This window comes from Oncorhynchus nerka, linkage group LG18 (genome assembly GCF_034236695.1).
Source record: "Oncorhynchus nerka isolate Pitt River linkage group LG18, Oner_Uvic_2.0, whole genome shotgun sequence".
Lineage (NCBI taxonomy): Eukaryota > Metazoa > Chordata > Actinopteri > Salmoniformes > Salmonidae > Oncorhynchus > Oncorhynchus nerka.
The window spans coordinates 33,172,196-33,192,201 of NC_088413.1; the positions used below are offsets into that span (position 1 = coordinate 33,172,196).

General features: G+C 42.8%; 1 protein-coding gene across 1 annotated transcript; it reads right to left on the reverse strand.

Annotated features, from left to right (window-relative positions):
• Nucleotides 1-541: 541 nt before the first annotated feature.
• On the reverse strand, nt 542-18,811 carry LOC115145776 (P2X purinoceptor 3-like). Its single transcript, XM_029687289.2, has 12 exons — nt 18,690-18,811; nt 18,167-18,302; nt 15,664-15,735; nt 15,390-15,459; nt 15,063-15,156; nt 8,672-8,749; nt 8,405-8,546; nt 6,376-6,512; nt 2,137-2,230; nt 1,906-1,971; nt 1,510-1,587; nt 542-1,121 (listed from the first exon to the last, which is right to left on the reverse strand). The coding sequence occupies exons 1-12, from the start codon at nt 18,809-18,811 to the stop codon at nt 999-1,001; spliced, it is 1,212 nt and encodes a 403-aa protein (XP_029543149.1). The 3' UTR covers nt 542-998.
• Between the last annotated feature and the right edge of the window lie 1,195 nt (nt 18,812-20,006).

Below are 20,006 nucleotides of genomic sequence, written 5' to 3' on the forward strand. Positions count from 1 at the left end.
AGCTGGCACAATTTTATTGGCTGCTGTCCGATTCAAACTTCAATCCGTTAAATGAAGAGCTGATGCACTGCACACTTTTTTAAATAGCATCATTCTTTATATTTGTGCTTGGAGGGTGTCAAGTCAGGTCAAGTCAGGTCGAGTGATACGGCTCAAGTCCAAGTCAAGTCACGAGTCATTGGTGTTAAAGTCAAAGTCGAGTTGCAAGTCATCATATTTGTGACTCGAGTCTGACTCGTGTCCAAGTCATGTGACTCGTGTCCAAGTCATGTGACTCGTGTCCAAGTCATGTGACTCGTGTCCACACCTCTGATACTTTTTATGAAGCAGCAATGGGTCCCCTGGTCAAATATATTGCACTATAAAGGATAGGGTGCCATTTCACACTCACCCTGCTCCTCTCTAATGATCCCAACCCACAGATCTCCCACTGTGAAACCAAACCAAAAGAGAGATGTGCCTGCTTAATGCAAACTATCAATAAAAAGTGTTAAGCAAGTAGACAACTACAGTATTTGTTTGTCTGTTTCCAGCAGGATTTGAGCCTCTGGCAGAATCCAACCAGAATCAAATTTAAGTGACATAATTTTATTGAAGTTGTGGGTAGACTTTAATACTTTGTAGAGGTAGGAGTTCAAATACGATAGCCCATGGTGGGTCACATGCAGGGTCACATGCAAAGTTAAGGATTACACATACAACCTCCACCATGACAATATTACAGGTAAATTACAGGTTCATGTGAAATATTAGGGATATTACAATGCCATACATATATGCATTCTCTGTCCGGGGTGACGTCTACCCTAGGTACAGATCTAGGATCAGTTTCCCCTTCCCCAATCCTCACCATAACCATTTGTGGGGGAAATGTTAAACTGATCCAAGATTAGGGTCTATGGGCAATATCACCCTAAACCTACATTTGCAGCCAAACGTCCCAAATTGCCACCACCCAACCCCTTTCCCCTCAAACACTCCATTCCATTGGCTGTCCGTTAGCCGTATTGCCCAATGGAAAAGGCCCCTGAGTCGTTTGACTGTTTCTCTACTCCAATGAACTCCCTACTCCGATAGAGCCCATTGCTGGATAAGGAGTTCTCGATCTGCGTGTCTGATACCTAATGGAGTAATGGTAGATTGGGGAATAGAGAGAGAGAGAGAGGAGATTACTTTATTGAATTGTATAAACTTGAAGAACATCAGGAGCACATTTTCACTTAGTCTCCAGTTGCTATCAATGATTTAAGTGGAAGTTAGGATTTGCCTCTTAGTTTAAACTATTCCTCTGGGCCGTATGTATCAACTTCTCAGAGAAGGCTTACTGATTTAATATCAGTTTTGCCTTTTAGATTACAATGAATAAGGTCATGGGACAGGGGTGAGCTGATCCTAGATCAGCACTCCTACTCTGAGATGCGGCCCCAGGCTTGCAAAGGCTGACACTGGTTATTAAGACGAATATCTATATCACAGTAAGCAGGGTTGGTGTCTTGCCTCAAACTTTACCTCCTCAAACTTCTTGGCCTTGTATTGCTCTGCTCCCTTCAGAAAGTTCAAGAGTATGATGTCACAAAGCACGGTGCCCTGCAACCAATCCAAGGCAGAGGAAAAAAAACAAGGTTTTAAAATAGAATAGAAAGGAATTGAAGAAATGAGGAGACGAGAGGAGAGCAGAAAGGAGAAGAGAGTAGAAAAAAATAATAACTTTATTTTCCTGGAAATAACTTCAGTTGGCGAGACAGGAACACACACGGCACAGAGACATTTTCAAACTAGCCTATAGAGACTGTGGATAATATTATTACAAAGTTAAGAGACTGAAGGTGGAACAGACATGTTTTAATTTAAAACTAGCCTAGAGACGGTGTGGATAGAAAGTAGAAACTGAATAGAAGGGCTCACCACTCCAACTGACGTAAAGGCAGCTACCATGTTGATCAGAGTCGGGATCATGTTAAACTTCCCTGCCTGTAACAAACAAGTTAAGTACTTTACAGAAGTAAACACACACACGACCCCCCCATCTAACAACACATATATGTAGAACAGTCATGGACCCACATAGGAAATTAGACTCATGCAAACCACAGACATGTTCTCTCACACACACACACACAAATTGAAATCACTCACATTTCCATTGACAAGCACATCAAACCTGATGGCATAGGCCTTCAGCAGAGTACGGTAATCTGTCCCATTGTCCATCTTGTAGTACTTAGCATACCTATCAGCACAACATGGACAGAGTGTAAGGACATAGGCAATGCACATGGGTTGACAGTTAATCCTACCCCGAGTCCTTATTTACAAACAAAGCATGTATTTAGTGAGTCCGCCAGATCAGAGGCAGTAGGGATGACCAGGGATGTTCTATTGATATGTGTCTGAATTAGACAATTGTCCTGTCCTGCTAAGCATTCCAAATCCAACGAGTACTTTTGGTTGTCAGGAAAAATGTATGGAGTAAAACGTACATAATTTTCTTTCGATTTTGGAAAATGGCGCCGAAGAGGATGGCTACGTTTTTGTCCGTAATCAATTGTGCTATTTTGTTCATTTTTTTGCATTGTTCGTAACTTATTTTGTGCATAATGTTGGTGCTACTGTCTCTTGTGACCGAAAACAACTTCTGGACATCAGAACTGGAATTACTCAACACAGACTGGAAGAAGCTTTTTCCTCTAACGAGTCCAACGAGAAAGATATACTGCTCTCCCGGGAAGAAGCCCAGGTCCACGTCATTGGCTTGAAGAAAAGACGTAGGAAAAGAGGACGCAGATCAGGCTGCCTTTTGAGAATCTGTAGGCGAGCGACAACTCCCATTAACATCAATTCTACTTGCTAACATGCATTCATTGGAAAATAAAATGGATGACCTGCGATTACAATTATCCTACCAACGGGATATTAAGACTTGTAATATCCTATGTTTCACCGAGTCGTGGCTGAACGACGACACAGACAATATAGATCTGGAGGGATTTTCAATGCACCGGCAGATCAGAGAAGCTACATCTGGTAAGACAAGGGGTGGGGGTGTGTGTCTTTGTCAATAACAGCTGATGCTGATATGAAAGAAGTCTTGAGGTATTGCTCGCCTGAGGTACCTTATGATAAGCTGTAGACCACACTATCTACCACGAGAGTTCTCATCTATATTATTCATAGCTGTTTATTTACCACCACAGACCAATGCTGGCACTAAGATCTCACTCAATCAACTCTATAAGGCCATAAGCAAACAAGAAAATACTCTCCCAGAAGCGGTGCCAAACTTAAATCAGTTTGACCAAATTCTTACCAACATGTCACATGTGCAACCACAGGGGGGAAAAAAACTCTAGACCACCTTTACTCCACACACATAGATGCATTCAAAGCTCTCCCCCACCCTCCATTTGGCAAATCCAACCATAATTCCACCCTCCTGATTCCTGCTTACAAGCTAATACTAAAACAGGAAGTACCAGTGACTCGCTCAACACGAATGTGGTCAGATGTTGCGGATGCTACGCTACAGGACTGTTTTGCTAGCACAGACTGGAATATGTTCTGGGATTCATCGAATGGTATTGAGGAGTATACCACCTCAGTCATTGGCTTCATCAATAAGTGCATTCCCACAGTGACCGTACGTACCTATCCCAACCAGAAGCCATGGAAAACAGGCAACATCCGCATCTAGCTAAAGGTTAGAGCTGTCAACTTCACGGAGCGGGATACAAATCCGGATGAAGGTCCTTTGCTGTTGATCTGGGATTGATTTGCACATTTCGCACCAAAGTACGTTCATCTCTAGGAGACAGAACGTGTCTTCTTCCTGAGCGTTATTACGGCTGTGTGGTCCCATTGTCACGTCCTGACCTTAGTTCCTTTTTTATGTCTCTATTTTGGTTTGGTCAGGGCGTGAGTTGGGGTGGGAATTCTATGTTTTGTTCTGTGTGGTGTATTTCTATGTGTTTGGCCTGGTATGGTTCCCAATCAGAGGCAGCTGTCAATCGTTGTCTCTGATTGAGAACCATACTTAGGTAGCCTGTTCCCACCTGTGTTTGTGGGTAGTTGTTTTCTGTCTTTGTATTCTGTACCAGACAGAACTGTTTCGGTCTCGTTCATTCTCTTTTGTTGTTTTTGTCATTCAGTGTTCAGTTAATTTAATTAAATTTACGATGAACACTTACCACGTTGCGTGTTGGTCCGATGATTCCTATTCCTCATCATCAGACGAAGAGGAGAGTCGTTAAACACATGGTGTTTATACTTGCATACTATTGTTTGTACAGATGAACATGGTACCTTCAAGCGTTTGGAAATTGCTCCCAAGAATGAACCAGACTTGAACCAGACAATTATTTTTCTGAAATTTCTTTAGATTTGTCCATGATGTCAAGCAAAGAGGCACTGAGTTTGAAGGGAGACCTTGAAATACATCCACAGGTACACCTCCATTTGACTCAAATGATGTCAATTAGCTTATCAGAAGCTTCCATGACATAATTTTCTGGAATTTTCCAAGCTGTTTAAAGGCACAGTCAAGTTAGTGTATGTAAACTTCTGATCCACTGGAATTGTGGTCTGACCCATGACTGCACCACACTCTGGAGAGGTTAAGGGCGGTACAGTTGCCGTACCAGGCGGTAATACAGCCCAACATGATGCTCTCAATTGTGCATCTGTAAAAGTTTGTGAGGGTTTTAGGTGACAAGCCAAATTTCTTCAGCCTCTTCTTCACCACTCTGTCTGTGTGGGTGAACCATTTCAGTTTGTCTGTGATGTGTACGCAGAATAACTTTCAACTTTCCACCTTCTCCACTACTGTCCCGTCGATGTGGATAGGGGGGTGCTCCCTCTGCTGTTTCCTGAAGTCCACAATCCTCTCCTTTGTTTTATTGACGTTGAGTGAGAGGTTGTTTTCCTCACAACACACTCCGAGTACCCTTACCTCCTCCCTGAGTCCTTAACCAAATCTTGCGTGTCATTAATTTTGATGATTAATTCTGATCAGGCTCTGATCAGGCCCTACACCCAAACAAGGGCACTGCGTTCATCCACCTCTGGCCTGCTCGCCTCCCTACCACTGAGGAAGTACAGTTCCCGCGCAGCCCAGTCAAAACTGTTCGCTGCTCTGGCCCCCAATGGTGGAACAAACTCCCTCACGACGCCAGGACAGCGTGAGTCAATCACCACCTTCCGGAGACACCTGAAACCCCACCTCTTTCAGGAATACCTAGGATCAGTAATCCTTCTCAGCCTCTTCTTCCCCCCTTAAAAGATTTAGATGCACTATTGTAAAGTGGCTGTTCCACTGGATGTCTTAAGGTGAACGCACCAATTTGTAAGTCGCTCTGGATAAGAGCGTCTGCTAAATGACTTAAATGTTAAATGTTAAATTTGTTGTAGCCACTAGGTGGTGATCTAGCTCAGTGGTCTTAAACTGTTGAGCCTTGAGGAACTCAGGTATGCCGCAAAACTTTTCCTAATCTGGATAATGTTTTGAACACAACATTTTTTGAATACACGTGACCTGTGAAATGCACATGGAATTCTGTCTTGGGAGCACCAGTGCCGCTCAGATAATACATTGAATGGCACATTGTTTTAAGTCCCATGTGCTCAGGCTGTTGTTACCTTTGTATCATTTGAAGGTCACGCATCAGGAGCAAAGTCATTTTTTATCATTTGACTTTGCCTGTGACTGAGAACCATTAGCACATGCACGTCTGATTAGGCTTACCTGTACCACAGCCTCTGCCATAGAAAGATACAGAGCATGGTTTTGTGTTCCTGGTTGCACCTTCACAATGCAGAAAACCAATGTCTCCTAACCCAACCCTTTCAAAATGAATGATCTATTTTATCAGAGCTACAACAAAAAAATCCTTCCAGCACATTTTCGCGGGGTGCTCATAAAGGGGTATCAGAAAAATGTATCATCAAGAATAAGGAACTATGAAAATAATTCAAATAAACCCGATTGAATCTATAAATATGTTTGTCACAGAAGTAGATGACTTGCAGTTTGGATCAGATAAAACAGAGTTAATTTACACTAAATCAATTAATAGGGACATTTTAGGTGTCAGACCTCATTTTTCTTCCATCAAGTTGTGCCACGGTAAAATCACTGATCTAGCTTAAAGCCATTTACTACCCATAGGCAACCCATTTTGAAGAAGAAGACGATGCTCTGATCATTGACTGATCGCTCCCAACCCATAGGAATCCCCACCCATTTGACTACTTTAAAATGGTGTACGCCCTCAATGGCAATGTCCATGCAAAAACGGATTATATACATCAAGATATCTCTATGTATCTCTACGGGGCTCACTCTCCAAAGGCCAGAGGTTAGAGGTCAGAGGTCATGGCTACCTGAAGTTGTAACCGGGGGAGACGCTGTTCTTCTCCGACATGGCGTCCAGCCGCGTGAAGGAGTAGGAAGGGTTACACTCATCCTCTGACTGGTCCAGGTCACACATCCAGCCGATCTTTATACCTATCACCCCTCCCTGTAGGAAGGGGTTGACATGCATTTAGAACATCTCTCTCATTTGTTACTTTATGAGAGTGGGAAAAAGACAGCATTTGAATGTAGCCTAAAGGGGAAGGAGTGAATACAGCCGACGGGTAGGGAAAAGAGAGAAAGAGAGCATAATATGTGAGTATATAAAAAGACTAGTATGGATGGAAATAACTGTGGATAGAAAACACAGGAGCCTGCTAATAATGGCCGGAACGGAGCAACTGAAATGGCATCAAAACCTGGAAACGTGTTTGATGTATTTGTTACCACTCCACTGATTCCACTCCAGTCATGAATAAGAACCTGTTCGCCCCAAGGTGCCGCCGACGTTCAGTGATGGTAATGCAGTGCATTCAGAAGGTATTCAGACCCCTTCCTTCATTACACATTTTGTTACATTACAGCCTTATTCTAAAATGGATCAAATCTTTTTTCCCCCCTCTTCAATCTACACACAATAACCATAACGACAAAGTAAAAAATGTTGCAAATGTATATATATTTAAAAAAAATCAGAAGTACCTTATTTACATAAGTATTCAGACCCTTTCCTATGAAACTCGAAATTGAGCTCAGGTGCATCATGTTTCCATCGATTATCCATGAGATGTTTATACTACTTGATTGGAAGTCCACCTGTGGTAAACTCAATTGATTGGACATGATTTGGAAAGGCACACACCTGTCTATATGAGGTCCCACAGTTGACAGAGCATGTCAGAGCAAAAACCAAGAAACAAGGTCGAAGGGATTGTCCGTAGAGCTCCGAGGGTACCAAAGAGTACCAAAACGTTTCTGCAGCATTGAAGGTCCCCAAGAACACAGTGGCCTCCATCATTCTTAAAAGGAAATTGTTTGCAACCACCAAGACTCTTCCTATAGCTGGACACCCAGGCCAAACTGAGCCATTAGGGGAGAGGGCCTTGGTCAGGGAGGTGATCAAGAACCCGATGGTCACTCTGACAGAGCTCCAGAGTTCCTCTGTGGAGATGGAAGAAACTTCCATAAGGACAACCATCTCTGCAGCACTCCACCAATCAGGCCTTTATGGTAGAGTGGCCAGACGGAAGCCTCTCCTCAGTAAAAGGCACATGACAGCCCATTTGGAGTTTGCCAAAAGGCACCTAAAAAGACAAGCTTCTCTGGTCTGATGAAACCAAGATTGAACTCTTTGGCCTGGCACCATCCCTACGGTAAAACATGGTGGTGGCAGCATCATGCTGTGGGGATGTTTTTCAGCGGCAGGGACTGGGAGATGAACTGAGCAAACTACAGAGATCCTTAAAGAAAACCTGCTCCAGACTGCTCAGGACCTCTGCTAAGGACTGGACAATGACCCTAAGCAAACAGCCAAGACAACTTAGAAGTGGCTTCGGGGCAAGTCCCTAAATGTTCTTGAGTGGCCCAGCCAGAGCCCGAACTTGAACCCTATCAAACATCTCTGGAGTGAGCTGAAAATAGCTGTGCAGTGACATTCCTCATCCAACCTGACAGAGCTTGAGAGGATCTGCAGAGAAGAATGGGAGAAACTCCCCAAATACAGGTGTGCCAAGCTTGTAGCATCATACCCAAGAAGACTTGAGGCTGTAATCGCTGCCAAATGTGCTTCAACAAAGTACTGAGTAAAAGGTCTGAATACTTATGTAAATGTGATATTTCAGTTTTTTATATTTAAAAAAAATTGACAAAAAAAATCCAAAAGCCTGTTTTTGCTTTGTGTAGATTGATGAGGGAAAATAACAATTGAATTCATTTTAAAATAAGGCTGTAACATAACAAAATGTGGAAAAAGTGAAGAGGTCTGAATACTTTCTGAATGCACTGTATGTCAAGTTAATATACTCGTATGGATATATACCTGGGAGTGAACCACCATACCTTCTGTGCCAGCGTGGTGAAGTTCTGGTGTGCATAGCGGATGACGTCCCCCACCCTGAAGATGGGACAGTAGGTGTTGTTCTCATGATCAAAGTTACACGCCTTGATGTACTGAGGGGTGATGGTGGGCAGGAAGTTACCCCTGAGATGCGCACACACACACACATAAACACAGGAGAGACAGGGGACCAGTTAGAGTTGTAACATGATCATCTTTGTCATCATCATTATCAACATCATTATCAGAATCATCATCATCATCCTCACTTGGTGAAGTTGAAGAGGGGGAAACGGATGCTGTTCTTGATGAAGATGGTAAAGTTCTCCACCTCCATCATAGGATGCCTGAGGGAAGGTCAGAAAGAAAACCGTGTTCATTCATCTGAACGAGAGACCTCGGTTTATTGTCTTTGTAAAGCTGTCAGTGTTTTTATATACTTTTGTTTGATTTTGGATCCTGCGGCTCTGTTGGGGCTTAGTTGCTCTGAGCGCTGCTGTCTGTCCCGGGATCCCTCAGGATTCCGCAGAGGGGAAGAGACATGGAAGCCGAGCTAGACTAGCTGGCTCGGCGGACTCAAATTGAGGTCGCTATTGAACGTTTCCAGTGCTGCAGGAGCAGTGGTTACCTTTGCTTTGTTCCAGGACAACTTGGACCACGCTGACTTTCAATGCAGCAACTGCTTGCTTGCGGAGGACTATAGGAGCGAAGTGGTTACTCTTAGCAAGCAAGTAGCAAACCTACACAAGCTACTGGGGAATCCACGCCCTTGTACTTTTTCATTTTTCTTCCACCCCAGTAGCCGGACGCCGCTCTGTTCTGGTGGAATGGAACACTCGTCACTTTAATAATGTTTACATATCGGGCATAACTCATCTTGTGTGTACATTTGGAGTCTGAAGTTTACATACACTTAGGTTGGAGTCATTAAAACTCGTTTTTCAACCACTCCACAAATGTCTTGTTAACAAACTATAGTTTTGGCAAGTCGGTTAGGACATCTACTTTGTGCGTGACACAAGTAATTTTTCCAACAATTGTTTACAGACAGAATATTTCACTTATAATTCACTGTATCACAATTCCAGTGGGTCAGAAGTTTACATACACTAAGTTGACTGTGCCTTTAAACAGCTTGGAAAATTCCAGAAAATGATGTCATGGCTTTAGAAGCTTCTGATAGGCTAATTTACATCATTTTAGTCAATTGGAGGTGTAATCTGGTTCATCCTTGGGAGCAATTTCCAAACGCCTGAAGGTACCACGTTCATCTGTACAAACAATAGTACGCAAGTATAAACACCATGGGACCACGCAGCCATCATACCTCTCAGGAATGAGACTTGTTCTGTCTCCTAGAGATGAACGTACTTTGGTGCGAAAAGTGCAAATCAATCTCAGAACAAGAGCAAAGGACCTTGTGAAGATGCTGGAGGAAACAGGTACAAAAGTATCTATATCCACAGTAAAACGAGTCTTACTGTATATTGACATAACGTGAAAGGCCACTCTGCAAGGAAGAACTGCTCCAAAACCACCATAAAAAAGCCAGACTGAGGTTTGCAACTGCACATGGAGACAAAGACCGTACTTTTTGGAGAAATGTCCTCTGGTCTGATGAAACAAAAATGGACTGTTTGGTCATAATGATAACTGTTTGGTCATAATGACCATCGTTATGTTTGGAGGAAAAAGGGGCAAGCTTGCAAGCCGAAGAACACCAACCCAACCATGAAGCACGGGGGTGGCAGCATCATGTTGTGGGGGTGCTTTGCTGCAGGAGGGACTGGTGCACTTCACAAAATAGATGGCATCATGAGGATGGAAAATTATGTGGTTATATTGAAGCAACATCTCAAGACATCAGTCAGGAAGTTAAAGCTTGGTCGCAAATGGGTCTTCCAAATGGACAATGACCCCCAAGCATACTTCCATGCAAAATGGCTTAAGGACAACAATATCAAGGTATTGGAGTGGCCTTCACAAAGCCCTGACCTCAGGCTTATAGAAAATGTGTGGGCAGAACTGAAAAAGCGTGTGTGAGCAAGGAGGCCTACAACCTGACTCAGTTACACCAGCTCTGTCAGAAGGAATGGACCAAAATTCACCCAACTTATTGTGGGAAGCTTGTGGAAGGCTACCCAAAACGTTTGACCCAAGTTAAACAATTTAAAGGCAATGCTACCAAATACTGATTGAGTGTATGTAAACTTCTAACCCACTGGGAATGTGATGAAAGAAATAGCTGAATTAAATAATTTTCTCTACTATTATTCTGACATTTCATATTCTTAAAATAAAGTGGTGATCCTAACTGACTTAAAACAGGGAATTGTTACTAGGATTAAAAATCAGGAATTGTGAAAAACTGAGTGTAAATGTATTTGGCTAAGGGGTATGTAAACTTCCGACTTCAACTGTATATAGCGTTTTCTGTACTGTTCTACTGTATCTCATTCACTTAATAATGTTTACATATCTTGTATTACTCATCTCATATGTATATACTGTTTTCTATACTATTCTACTGTGTCTTACTCCGTTCCACTCTGATATCGCTCATCCATATGTATATAGTCTTAATTCATTCCTACTTAGATTTGTGTGTATTGGGTATATGTTGTGTAATTTGTTAGATATTACTTGTTAGATATTACTGCACTGTCGGAGCTAGAACCACAAGCGTTCGCTACAACCGCAAATAACATCTGCTAATCACGTGTATGTGACCAATAAATGTGATTTGGAATTGTCGCCGCCGTGTTGGCTCTCCACAGCTGACTGGCCGGTGCTCAGCAGGGTTCCATCCCCGAAGGTGTCTCCCCCTTCCCTGGAGAACAGAGCTGTTCTCGACCCAACCAACCAGCCATGTAGATACGTCACCCGACGTGGAAGTCGAAGACAGCGTCCTCTGGCAACAGTGGTCTTCTTGGAGATGTTGAGCCCGGACCTGACACAGACCAGAAACAGCTTTGCCGCCCTGGATCCAGAGGTTCCAGCGCCTTCTTCCTTGGGGGCTTCCCATTCAAAATTGGATCCGGAGGTACCTGGGTCTTCATCCTCTGTTCTGTCTCCCTCTCCAGTGGCTTCTACCTCAAGTTCAGATTCTCGGAGCTTCCACCCTCATCAGACTGTGAGACTGCGTGAGAGACATCGCCAGCTGTTATCATAAGCAACTTTATGAAACATCTTGGTTCCCAAGGCAAAAACCCTGTGCTACCCAGGAGCATGAGTACAGGACATAACAAGGCTGTTCTACAACAGATGCCGGGATGCTGACACTGTCGTAGTCCATGTGGGGTCAAATGACATCAGGAGGGCTAGCTCGGAACATCTGAAAATGGATTTTAAGAACTGATTTTAGCATTAAAAAACTCAAAAGAACGGCCAATCGTTTCCGGACCAGTACCATCGTTGGGTGTGAAAGATTCAGCAGGCTACTGGCCTTACACATCTGGCAAAAATATTATTGTAGCTCTGCTTGAGTCACTTTTATAGATAACTTTGACACCTTCTGGAAACAGAAGATACTCTACAGGAATGGCGGAGTCCATCCGAATCATCTTGGCTCCTGCATTTCAAGGCTGCGTTGAAACAATGACTTATCAATGACCCAAGACCAGCTCAGCTAATCCCTACCATTGAGATGTCATAATGCTGCATTAAATGTACATTATCATAAAGGCATTGGCAGACACAATGTAAGTTAATTAATTTATGTCCCCCTAATTGCCTTGAATGCATTTGTTAACCCGACAGCTATTGGATGCAGTAATCATGAGCCTATGAACCAGAGTTACACTGTTAGCACTGAGGCGGTGTACCCTAGTAGGAAGACCACTTTGTGCAGCTCACCCTGTACTATCAAATCAAATAAGCTTCCCAGTAAAGCATTAAAAACAATCAAGCAACCCAGAAAAGTTATCAAATTAGCCCATAGTAACATATGCAGCCTGAGAAACAAGGTCCATGAAGTCAATAACTTGCTTGCAACAGATGACATTCATATGTCATTCATGGACCTCTCTTTCGTATCGTCCGAGATCCCTAAAGACTGGAAAGCTGCCGCGGTCATCCCTCTCTTCAAAGGGGGTGACACTCTAGACCCAAACTGTTATAGACCTATAACCATCCTGCCCTGCCTTTCTAAAGTCTTCGAAAGCCAAGTTAATAAACAGATCACTGACCATTTCGAATCCCTTCTCCGCTGTGCAATCTGGTTTTCGAGCTGGTCACGGGTGCACCTCAGCCACGCTCAAGGTCCTAAACGATATCATAACCGGCATCGATAAAAGACAGTACTGTGCATCTGTGTTCATCGACCTGGCCAAGGCCTTCGACTCTGTCAATCACCGCATTCTTATCGGCAGCCTTGGTTTCTCAAATGACTGCCTCGCCTGGTTCACAACTACTTCTTAGATAGAGTTCAGTGTGTTTACCGAAAAGACAGAAATGCCAATGGGGGCGGTGTTGTAGTCTATATAAAGAACCACATTCCTGTAAAGCTTAGATCTAATGTTAAATACTGTTGAAGTAATATGGCTACAGGTTCACCTGCCTCACCTAAAGCCCATTCTTGTGGATGCTGCTATAGACCACCAAGTGCTAACTTGGTGGATAATACAGTGCCTTGCGAAAGTCTTCGGCCCCCTTGAACTTTGCGACCTTTTGCCACATTTCAGGCTTCAAACATAAAGATATAAAAAAAATGTGAAGAATCAACAACAAGTGGGACACAATCATGAAGTGGAACGACATTTATTGGATATTTCAAACTTTTTTAACAAATCAAAAACGGAAAAATTGGGCGTGCAAAATTATTCAGCCCCCTTAAGTTAATACTTTGTAGCGCCACCTTTTGCTGCGATTACAGCTGTAAGTCGCTTGGGGTATGTCTCTATCAGTTTTGCACATCGAGAGACTGAATTTTTTTTCCCATTCCTCCTTGCAAAACAGCTCGAGCTCAGTGAGGTTGGATGGAGAGCATTTGTGAACAGCAGTTATTTCCACAGATTCTCGATTGGATTCAGGTCTGGACTTTGACTTGGCCATTCTAACACCTGGATATGTTTATTTTTGAACCATTCCATTGTAGATGTTGCGTTATGTTTTGGATCATTGTCTTGTTGGAAGACAAATCTCCGTCCCAGTCTCAGGTCTTTTGCAGACTCCATCAGGTTTTCTTCCAGAATGGTCCTGTATTTGGCTCCATCCATCTTCCCATCAATTTTAACCATCTTCCCTGTCCCTGCTGAAGAAAAGCAGGCCCAAACCATGATGCTGCCACCACCATGTTTAACAGTGGGGATGGTGTGTTCAGGGTGATGAGCTGTGTTGCTTTTATGCCAAACATAACGTTTTGCATTGTTGCCAAAAAGTTCAATTTTGGTTTCATCTGACCAGAGCACCTTCTTCCACATGTTTGGTGTGTCTCCCAGGTGGCTTGTGGCAAACTTTAAACGACACTTTTTATGGATATCTTTAAGAAATGGCTTTCTTCTTGCCACTCTTCCATAAAGGCCAGATTTGTGCAATATACGACTGATTGTTGTCCTATGGACAGAGTCTCCCACCTCAGCTGTAGATCTCTGCAGTTCATCCAGAGTGATCATGGGCCTCTTGGCTGCATCTCTGATCAGTCTTCTCCTTGTATGAGCTGAAAGTTTAGAGGGACGGCCAGGTCTTGGTAGATTTGCAGTGGTCTGATACTCCTTCCATTTCAATATTATCGCTTGCACAGTGCTCCTGGGGATGTTTTAAGCTTGGGAAATATTTTTGTATCCAAATCCGGCTTTAAACTTCTTCACAACAGTATCTCGGACCTGCCTGGTGTGTTCCTTGTTCTTCATGATGCTCTCTGCGCTTTTAACGGACCTCTGAGACTATCACAGTGCAGGTGCATTTATACAGAGACTTGATTACACACAGGTGGATTGTATTTATCATCATTAGTCATTTAGGTCAACATTGGATCATTCAGAGATCCTCACTGAACTTCTGGAGAGAGTTTGCTGCACTGAAAGTAAAGGGGCTGAATAATTTTGCAGACTTCAGTGCAGCCTTTGACATTATCAATCATAGTCTGCGTCTGGAAAAATGTATGTGTTATTGCTTTACACCCACTGCTATAATGTGGATAAAGAGTTACTTGTCTAACAGAACACAGAGGGTGTTCTTTAATGGAAGCCTATCAAACATAATCCAGGTAGAATCAGGAATTCCCCAGGGTAGCTGATTAGGCCCCTTGCTTTTTTCAATCAATACAAACGACATGCCACTGGCTTTGAGTAAGGTCAGTGTGTTTATGTATGCAGATGACTCAACACTATACACGTCAGCTACTACAGTGACTGAAATTACTGTAAAACGTAACAAAGAGCTGCAGTTCGTTTTGGAATGGGTAGCAAGGAATAAGTTACTCCTAAATATTTCCAAAGCGGGGACTGTGAAGTAACACAAACATAGGCACAGACACATGCACACACACACACACACATGATAACATATGCACACACATACACATGGATTTTGTGTTGTAGATATGTGGTAGTGGAAAATGGGCCTGAGGGCACACACTTAGTGTTGTAATGTTTTTACCCCAGGAAGAGTAGCTGCTGCCTTGGCAAATACAAATACACACGCACGCACACGGTTACCCACGTCTTGATGTAGTCGATCTCCGCGGGGCACCAGCCTCTGATCTCACAGGTGTTGAGGGTGTCGTTGAAATGTACACACCTGCCCGTTGGAAGACCTGAGGAAGATAGGTAGGGAAAAGAGAGCGAGAGGTAGGGGAGAGAGAGACAGAAAGAAAGAAAGGATATATGGCACAAAAAGGGGGAGGACGGATAGGGACAATAAATGACAAAGACCAAACCATTATTCTGGAAGCAACTGTTTTGCAAATTCTGTAACATCTTCTATCCTCTGAAGGAAAGACATTAAGAAAAGGAAGTGAATTGATCCAGAAAAAGTGGAGAACCTCACCATTTCCTCCAGGCTTGTTGAGGAACCTAGTGCAGTTGTTGTCGTGCGTACACTTGTATTTCATCTCACTCTGTGCATCACACATAATACACGTTAGAGTAAAATACAGAGACAGACAGACAGACACAAAGAGACAGACAGAGAGAGAAAGAGACAGACAGAGAAAGACACACAGACAGACAGACAGACAGACAGACAGACAGACAAAAACAGAGAGAACATATGGGGGGAGACAACAGAGGGCCAATGGTAGAGTAAGTGTGAGTGGTCTCACTTCGGGACAGTATCCCTGCACCTGGTTCTCTGTGGTGATGAATTTAGTGATGATGCAGAACACAGAGGCCCCCTGTCAGACACACACACACACACACACAGCATCAAAAACACTCCCATTTCCATTGACCAGCACATCAAACCTGATGTCATAATCCACACATACCTCAGTATCAATATTTGGTATCCATTTTGTCAAGTTTTAAGTGATGTTTAAAGAGCTTTTAACAAATCGTCAAGGAATTTGTTAATAGGGCAGCAGGGTAGCCTAGTGGTTAGAGCGTTGGACTAATAACCGAAAGGTTGCAAGTTCATATTCCCGAGCTGACAAGGTACAAATCTGTCGTTCTGCTCCTGAACAGGCAGTTAAACCACTGTTCCTATGCTGTCATTGAAAATAAGAATTTGTTCTTAACTGACTTGCCTAGTTAAATAAAAATCCACTACCCACAAAGCACCTACAACAACCCAGATATAAACAAATACTGAGCAAGCAGAGGAGACAGAGGCTATACAACAACTATACAAAGGCTCCTTAGTCTATCTATCAATGCCAATTTCCAACATTAACATAAGGAAACCAAATATCTCAGACCATAATCAATAGTGTCGCCTGTCGGTGTGTGTGTCCTGTGTGTGTGTGCGTGCTTGGGTACCTACAGTACGTGTCTGTGTGTGCGCATGCACATGTACAGATTAGAAGTTGACCGATTAATCGGAATCGGTATTTTTGGAAATCGATTTAAAAAAATAAATATTTTTACACCTTTATTTAACTAGGCAAGTCAGTTATTAAGAACACATTCTTATTTTCAATGACGGCCTAGGAACAGTGGGTTAACTGCCTTGTTCAGGGGCAGAAAGACAGATTTTTACCTTGTCAGCTCTGGGATTCAATCTTGCAACTGTTAACTAGTCCAACGCTCTAACCACTTGCCTCTCATTGCACTCCATGAGGAGCCTGCCTGTTACGCGAATGCAGTAGAAGCCAAGGTAAGTTGCTAGCTAGCATTAAACTTATCTTAAGCATTAAATTTAACTTATCTTAAAAAACAATCAATCAATCAATCATAATCACTAGTTAACTACACATGGTTGAAGATATTACTAGTTTATCTAGCGTGTCCTGCTTTGCATATAATCGATGCAACGCTGGGGGATGATTTAACAAAAGCACATTTGCGAAAAAAGCACAATCGTTCCACGACTGTACCTAACCATAAACATCAATGCCTTTCTTAAAATCAATACACAGAAGTATATATTTTTAAACCTGCATATTTAGCTAAAAGAAATCCAGGTTAGCAGGCAATATTAACCAGGTGAAATTGTGTCACTTCTCTTGCGTTCATTGCACGCAGAGTCAGGGTATATGCAACAGTTTGGGCAGCCTGGCTCATTGCAAACTAATTTGCCAGAATTGTACGTAATTATGACATAACATTGAAGGTTGTACAATGTAACAAGAATATTTAGACTTAGGGATGCCACCCGTTAGATAAAATACCAAACGGTACCGTATTTCAATGAAATAAGAATAGAATAGAATAGTTTCCAGATTCAACCATATTAATGACCAAAGGCTCGTATTTCTGTGTGTTATGTTATAATTAAGTCTATGATTTGATATTTGATAGAGCAGTCTGACTGAGCGATGGTAGGCAGCAGCAGGCTCGTAAGCATTCATTCAAACAGCACTTTCGTGCGTTTTGCCAGCAGCTCTTCGCAAGCACAGCGCTGTTTATAACTTCAAGCCTATCAGCCTAATGGCTGTTGTAACCGATGTGAAATGGCTAGCTAGTTAGCGTGTTGCGCGCTAATAGTGTTTCAAACGTCACTCGCTCTGAGACTTGGAGTAGTTATTCCCCTTGCTCTGCAAGGGCCGCGGCTTTTGTGGAGCGATGGGTAATGCTGCTTCTAGGGTGGCTGTTGTGGATGTGTTCCTGGTTCGAGCCCAGGTAGGGGCGAGGAGAGGGACGGAAGCTATACTGTTACACTGGCAATACTAAAGTGCCTATAAGAACATCCAGTAGTCAAAGGTATATGAAATACAAATGGTATAGAGAGAGAAATAGTCCTATAAATACTATATATACTACAACCTAAAACCTCTTACCTTGGAATATTGAAGTCTCATGTCAAAAGGAACCACCAACTTTCATATGTTCTCATGTTCTGAGCAAGGAACTCAAACGTTAGCTTGTTTACATGGCACATATTGCACTTTTACTTCTCCAACACTTTGTTTTTGCATTATTTAAACCAAATTGAACATGTTTCATTATTTATTTGAGGCTAAATGTTTTTTATTGATGTATTATATTATGTTAAAATAAGTGTTCATTCAGTATTGTTGTAATTGTCATTATTACAAATACATTTCCTTTTAAATCGGCCGATTAATCGGTATCTGCTTTTTTGGTCCTCCAATAATCGGTATCGGCATTGAAAAATCATAATCGGTCGACCTCGAGTACAGATGTTTGTGTGTGTTTGTGTGTTACCTGAGAGGGGGTGACGTACTCAGCTACGTCCATGACTCGGTTGTTGTACAGTCCAAAGCCTTTGACTTTGGTCATGACAGACGACTCTATAGCCGTGTCTCTGATCTGGTACGCCTTCTCATGCACAAACACCCACCTGAGAGAGGTGCAGGAGAGGAGAGGAAGAAGGAGAGAGAAGAGAGAGAGGGGTTGAGATAACATAATGGGAAAATGATTCAATCACAGTTTCCCTTCTCTTTCTGTCACGTATAGAGCAATAATGAATGATCTATGAGTCTTTAAAGACTTGCCCTTTGTTGGGCTGAAAGAGATTCTAATTAACAAACAATAGATTCAGCTCCATAAGCACAAGACGTTGAAAATACATAAAGCACAGCCTTTATGATGAGAAATGTGCGTCTGACTGGAAGTGTGCGGAGACTTTTTCCCGTTTCTCCAAAGGAAAGACATTGAAAAGACGTCTTTCAACCAATTCCTCTCACTGGGAGATCCAGAATGCGAGTGATGGAGCGATAGTACTGACCCGATGAAGTAGGTGATGATGAGGAGCTGTACGACTCGGTTGATGATCCCGATGGTCCAGCTCTTCACCACCACCGACTTGGTGGTCTCATAGGTGAAAAAGTCTGTGATACACGTCCACATCCCGGCGTTGAGGCAACCCACAACACCCAATAAATTCAACGTGTCACAGCCAACAATCCACAGAATGCCTCTTCGGAGAGTGTGTACAGTGTGTGTGACTTAGCTAACCCCCCAAAACAAAAGACAAATCTCAAGATGTGTTGGTTTCCCTACATACTAAAACACTGCTATTTGTTCCAAAAAAGCAACCTGATCCTATTCTTCGCTTCTTTCAGAAAGGTCCACATAACGGACCTCAATGTCGCTGCTGAAGTAGTGAAATGGTAAACATCCTTACACTCTCCCTCCCCCTTTCTCCATCTCTCTCTTTACCCCCCTCTCTCCATCACTCTCTTTACCCCCTCTCTCCATCTCTCTCTTTTCCCCCTCTCTCCATCTCTCTCGTTACCTCCCTCCCTCCCCTTTCTCTTTCTGTCTCTGCTTCCCCCCTCTACTTACCAGATTGACTCTCAACCCCTTTATCTTTCCTTCTCCTCTTCTGCTTCCCCTAATGCTCGCGCAGACACACACACACACACACACACACACACACTAAAAGATGAGGAAAAGACTTGAGAGTTAAGGAGGAGGAGATTCATTTCCTGAGTGGTGCCAGTCAGTCTGTCAGCATCCTCAGTAAAATGACCAAAACTGGAGTTTGAAGTAAAAGACAATCCCCATTACAGTTAATGACAGACACAACGCACGCACACACTAACATTCAATGAGCAGTAACCTTGATGGTTCATTTCCTCATCTGTTGTCTTTGGTCCTTAACCTGAGGTCTAGAAGTCCATGACCATAGCGATTTGCATGCTACTGTATGTATGTTATAGATACATTTTCATATATATATCGATTTCACCCGATGTTTCAACCGTGTCTTTATCCCAAATGGCACCCTATTCTTTATATAACGCCCTACGTTTGACCAGGGTCCATAGGTCAAAAGTAGTGCACTATGAAGGGAATAGGGCGTCATTTGGGATGCAGGCCCTTGTCTTTGACCATGCTCATTGAAAGATGAACATATCACCTAATGTACGGCTCCACCACTTTTCAGCCTTATTTTCATTATCTCCAGCACAATACCCGTGTCTACATATGTGAAAACGGTCTATTTCTACATTTTGTTAAAAAAAAACTAGGAATCAAAGTTTTAACATTTTAAAAACGGTGACTTTCAAACACTAGGACATTCACGGTGGCATGGGGA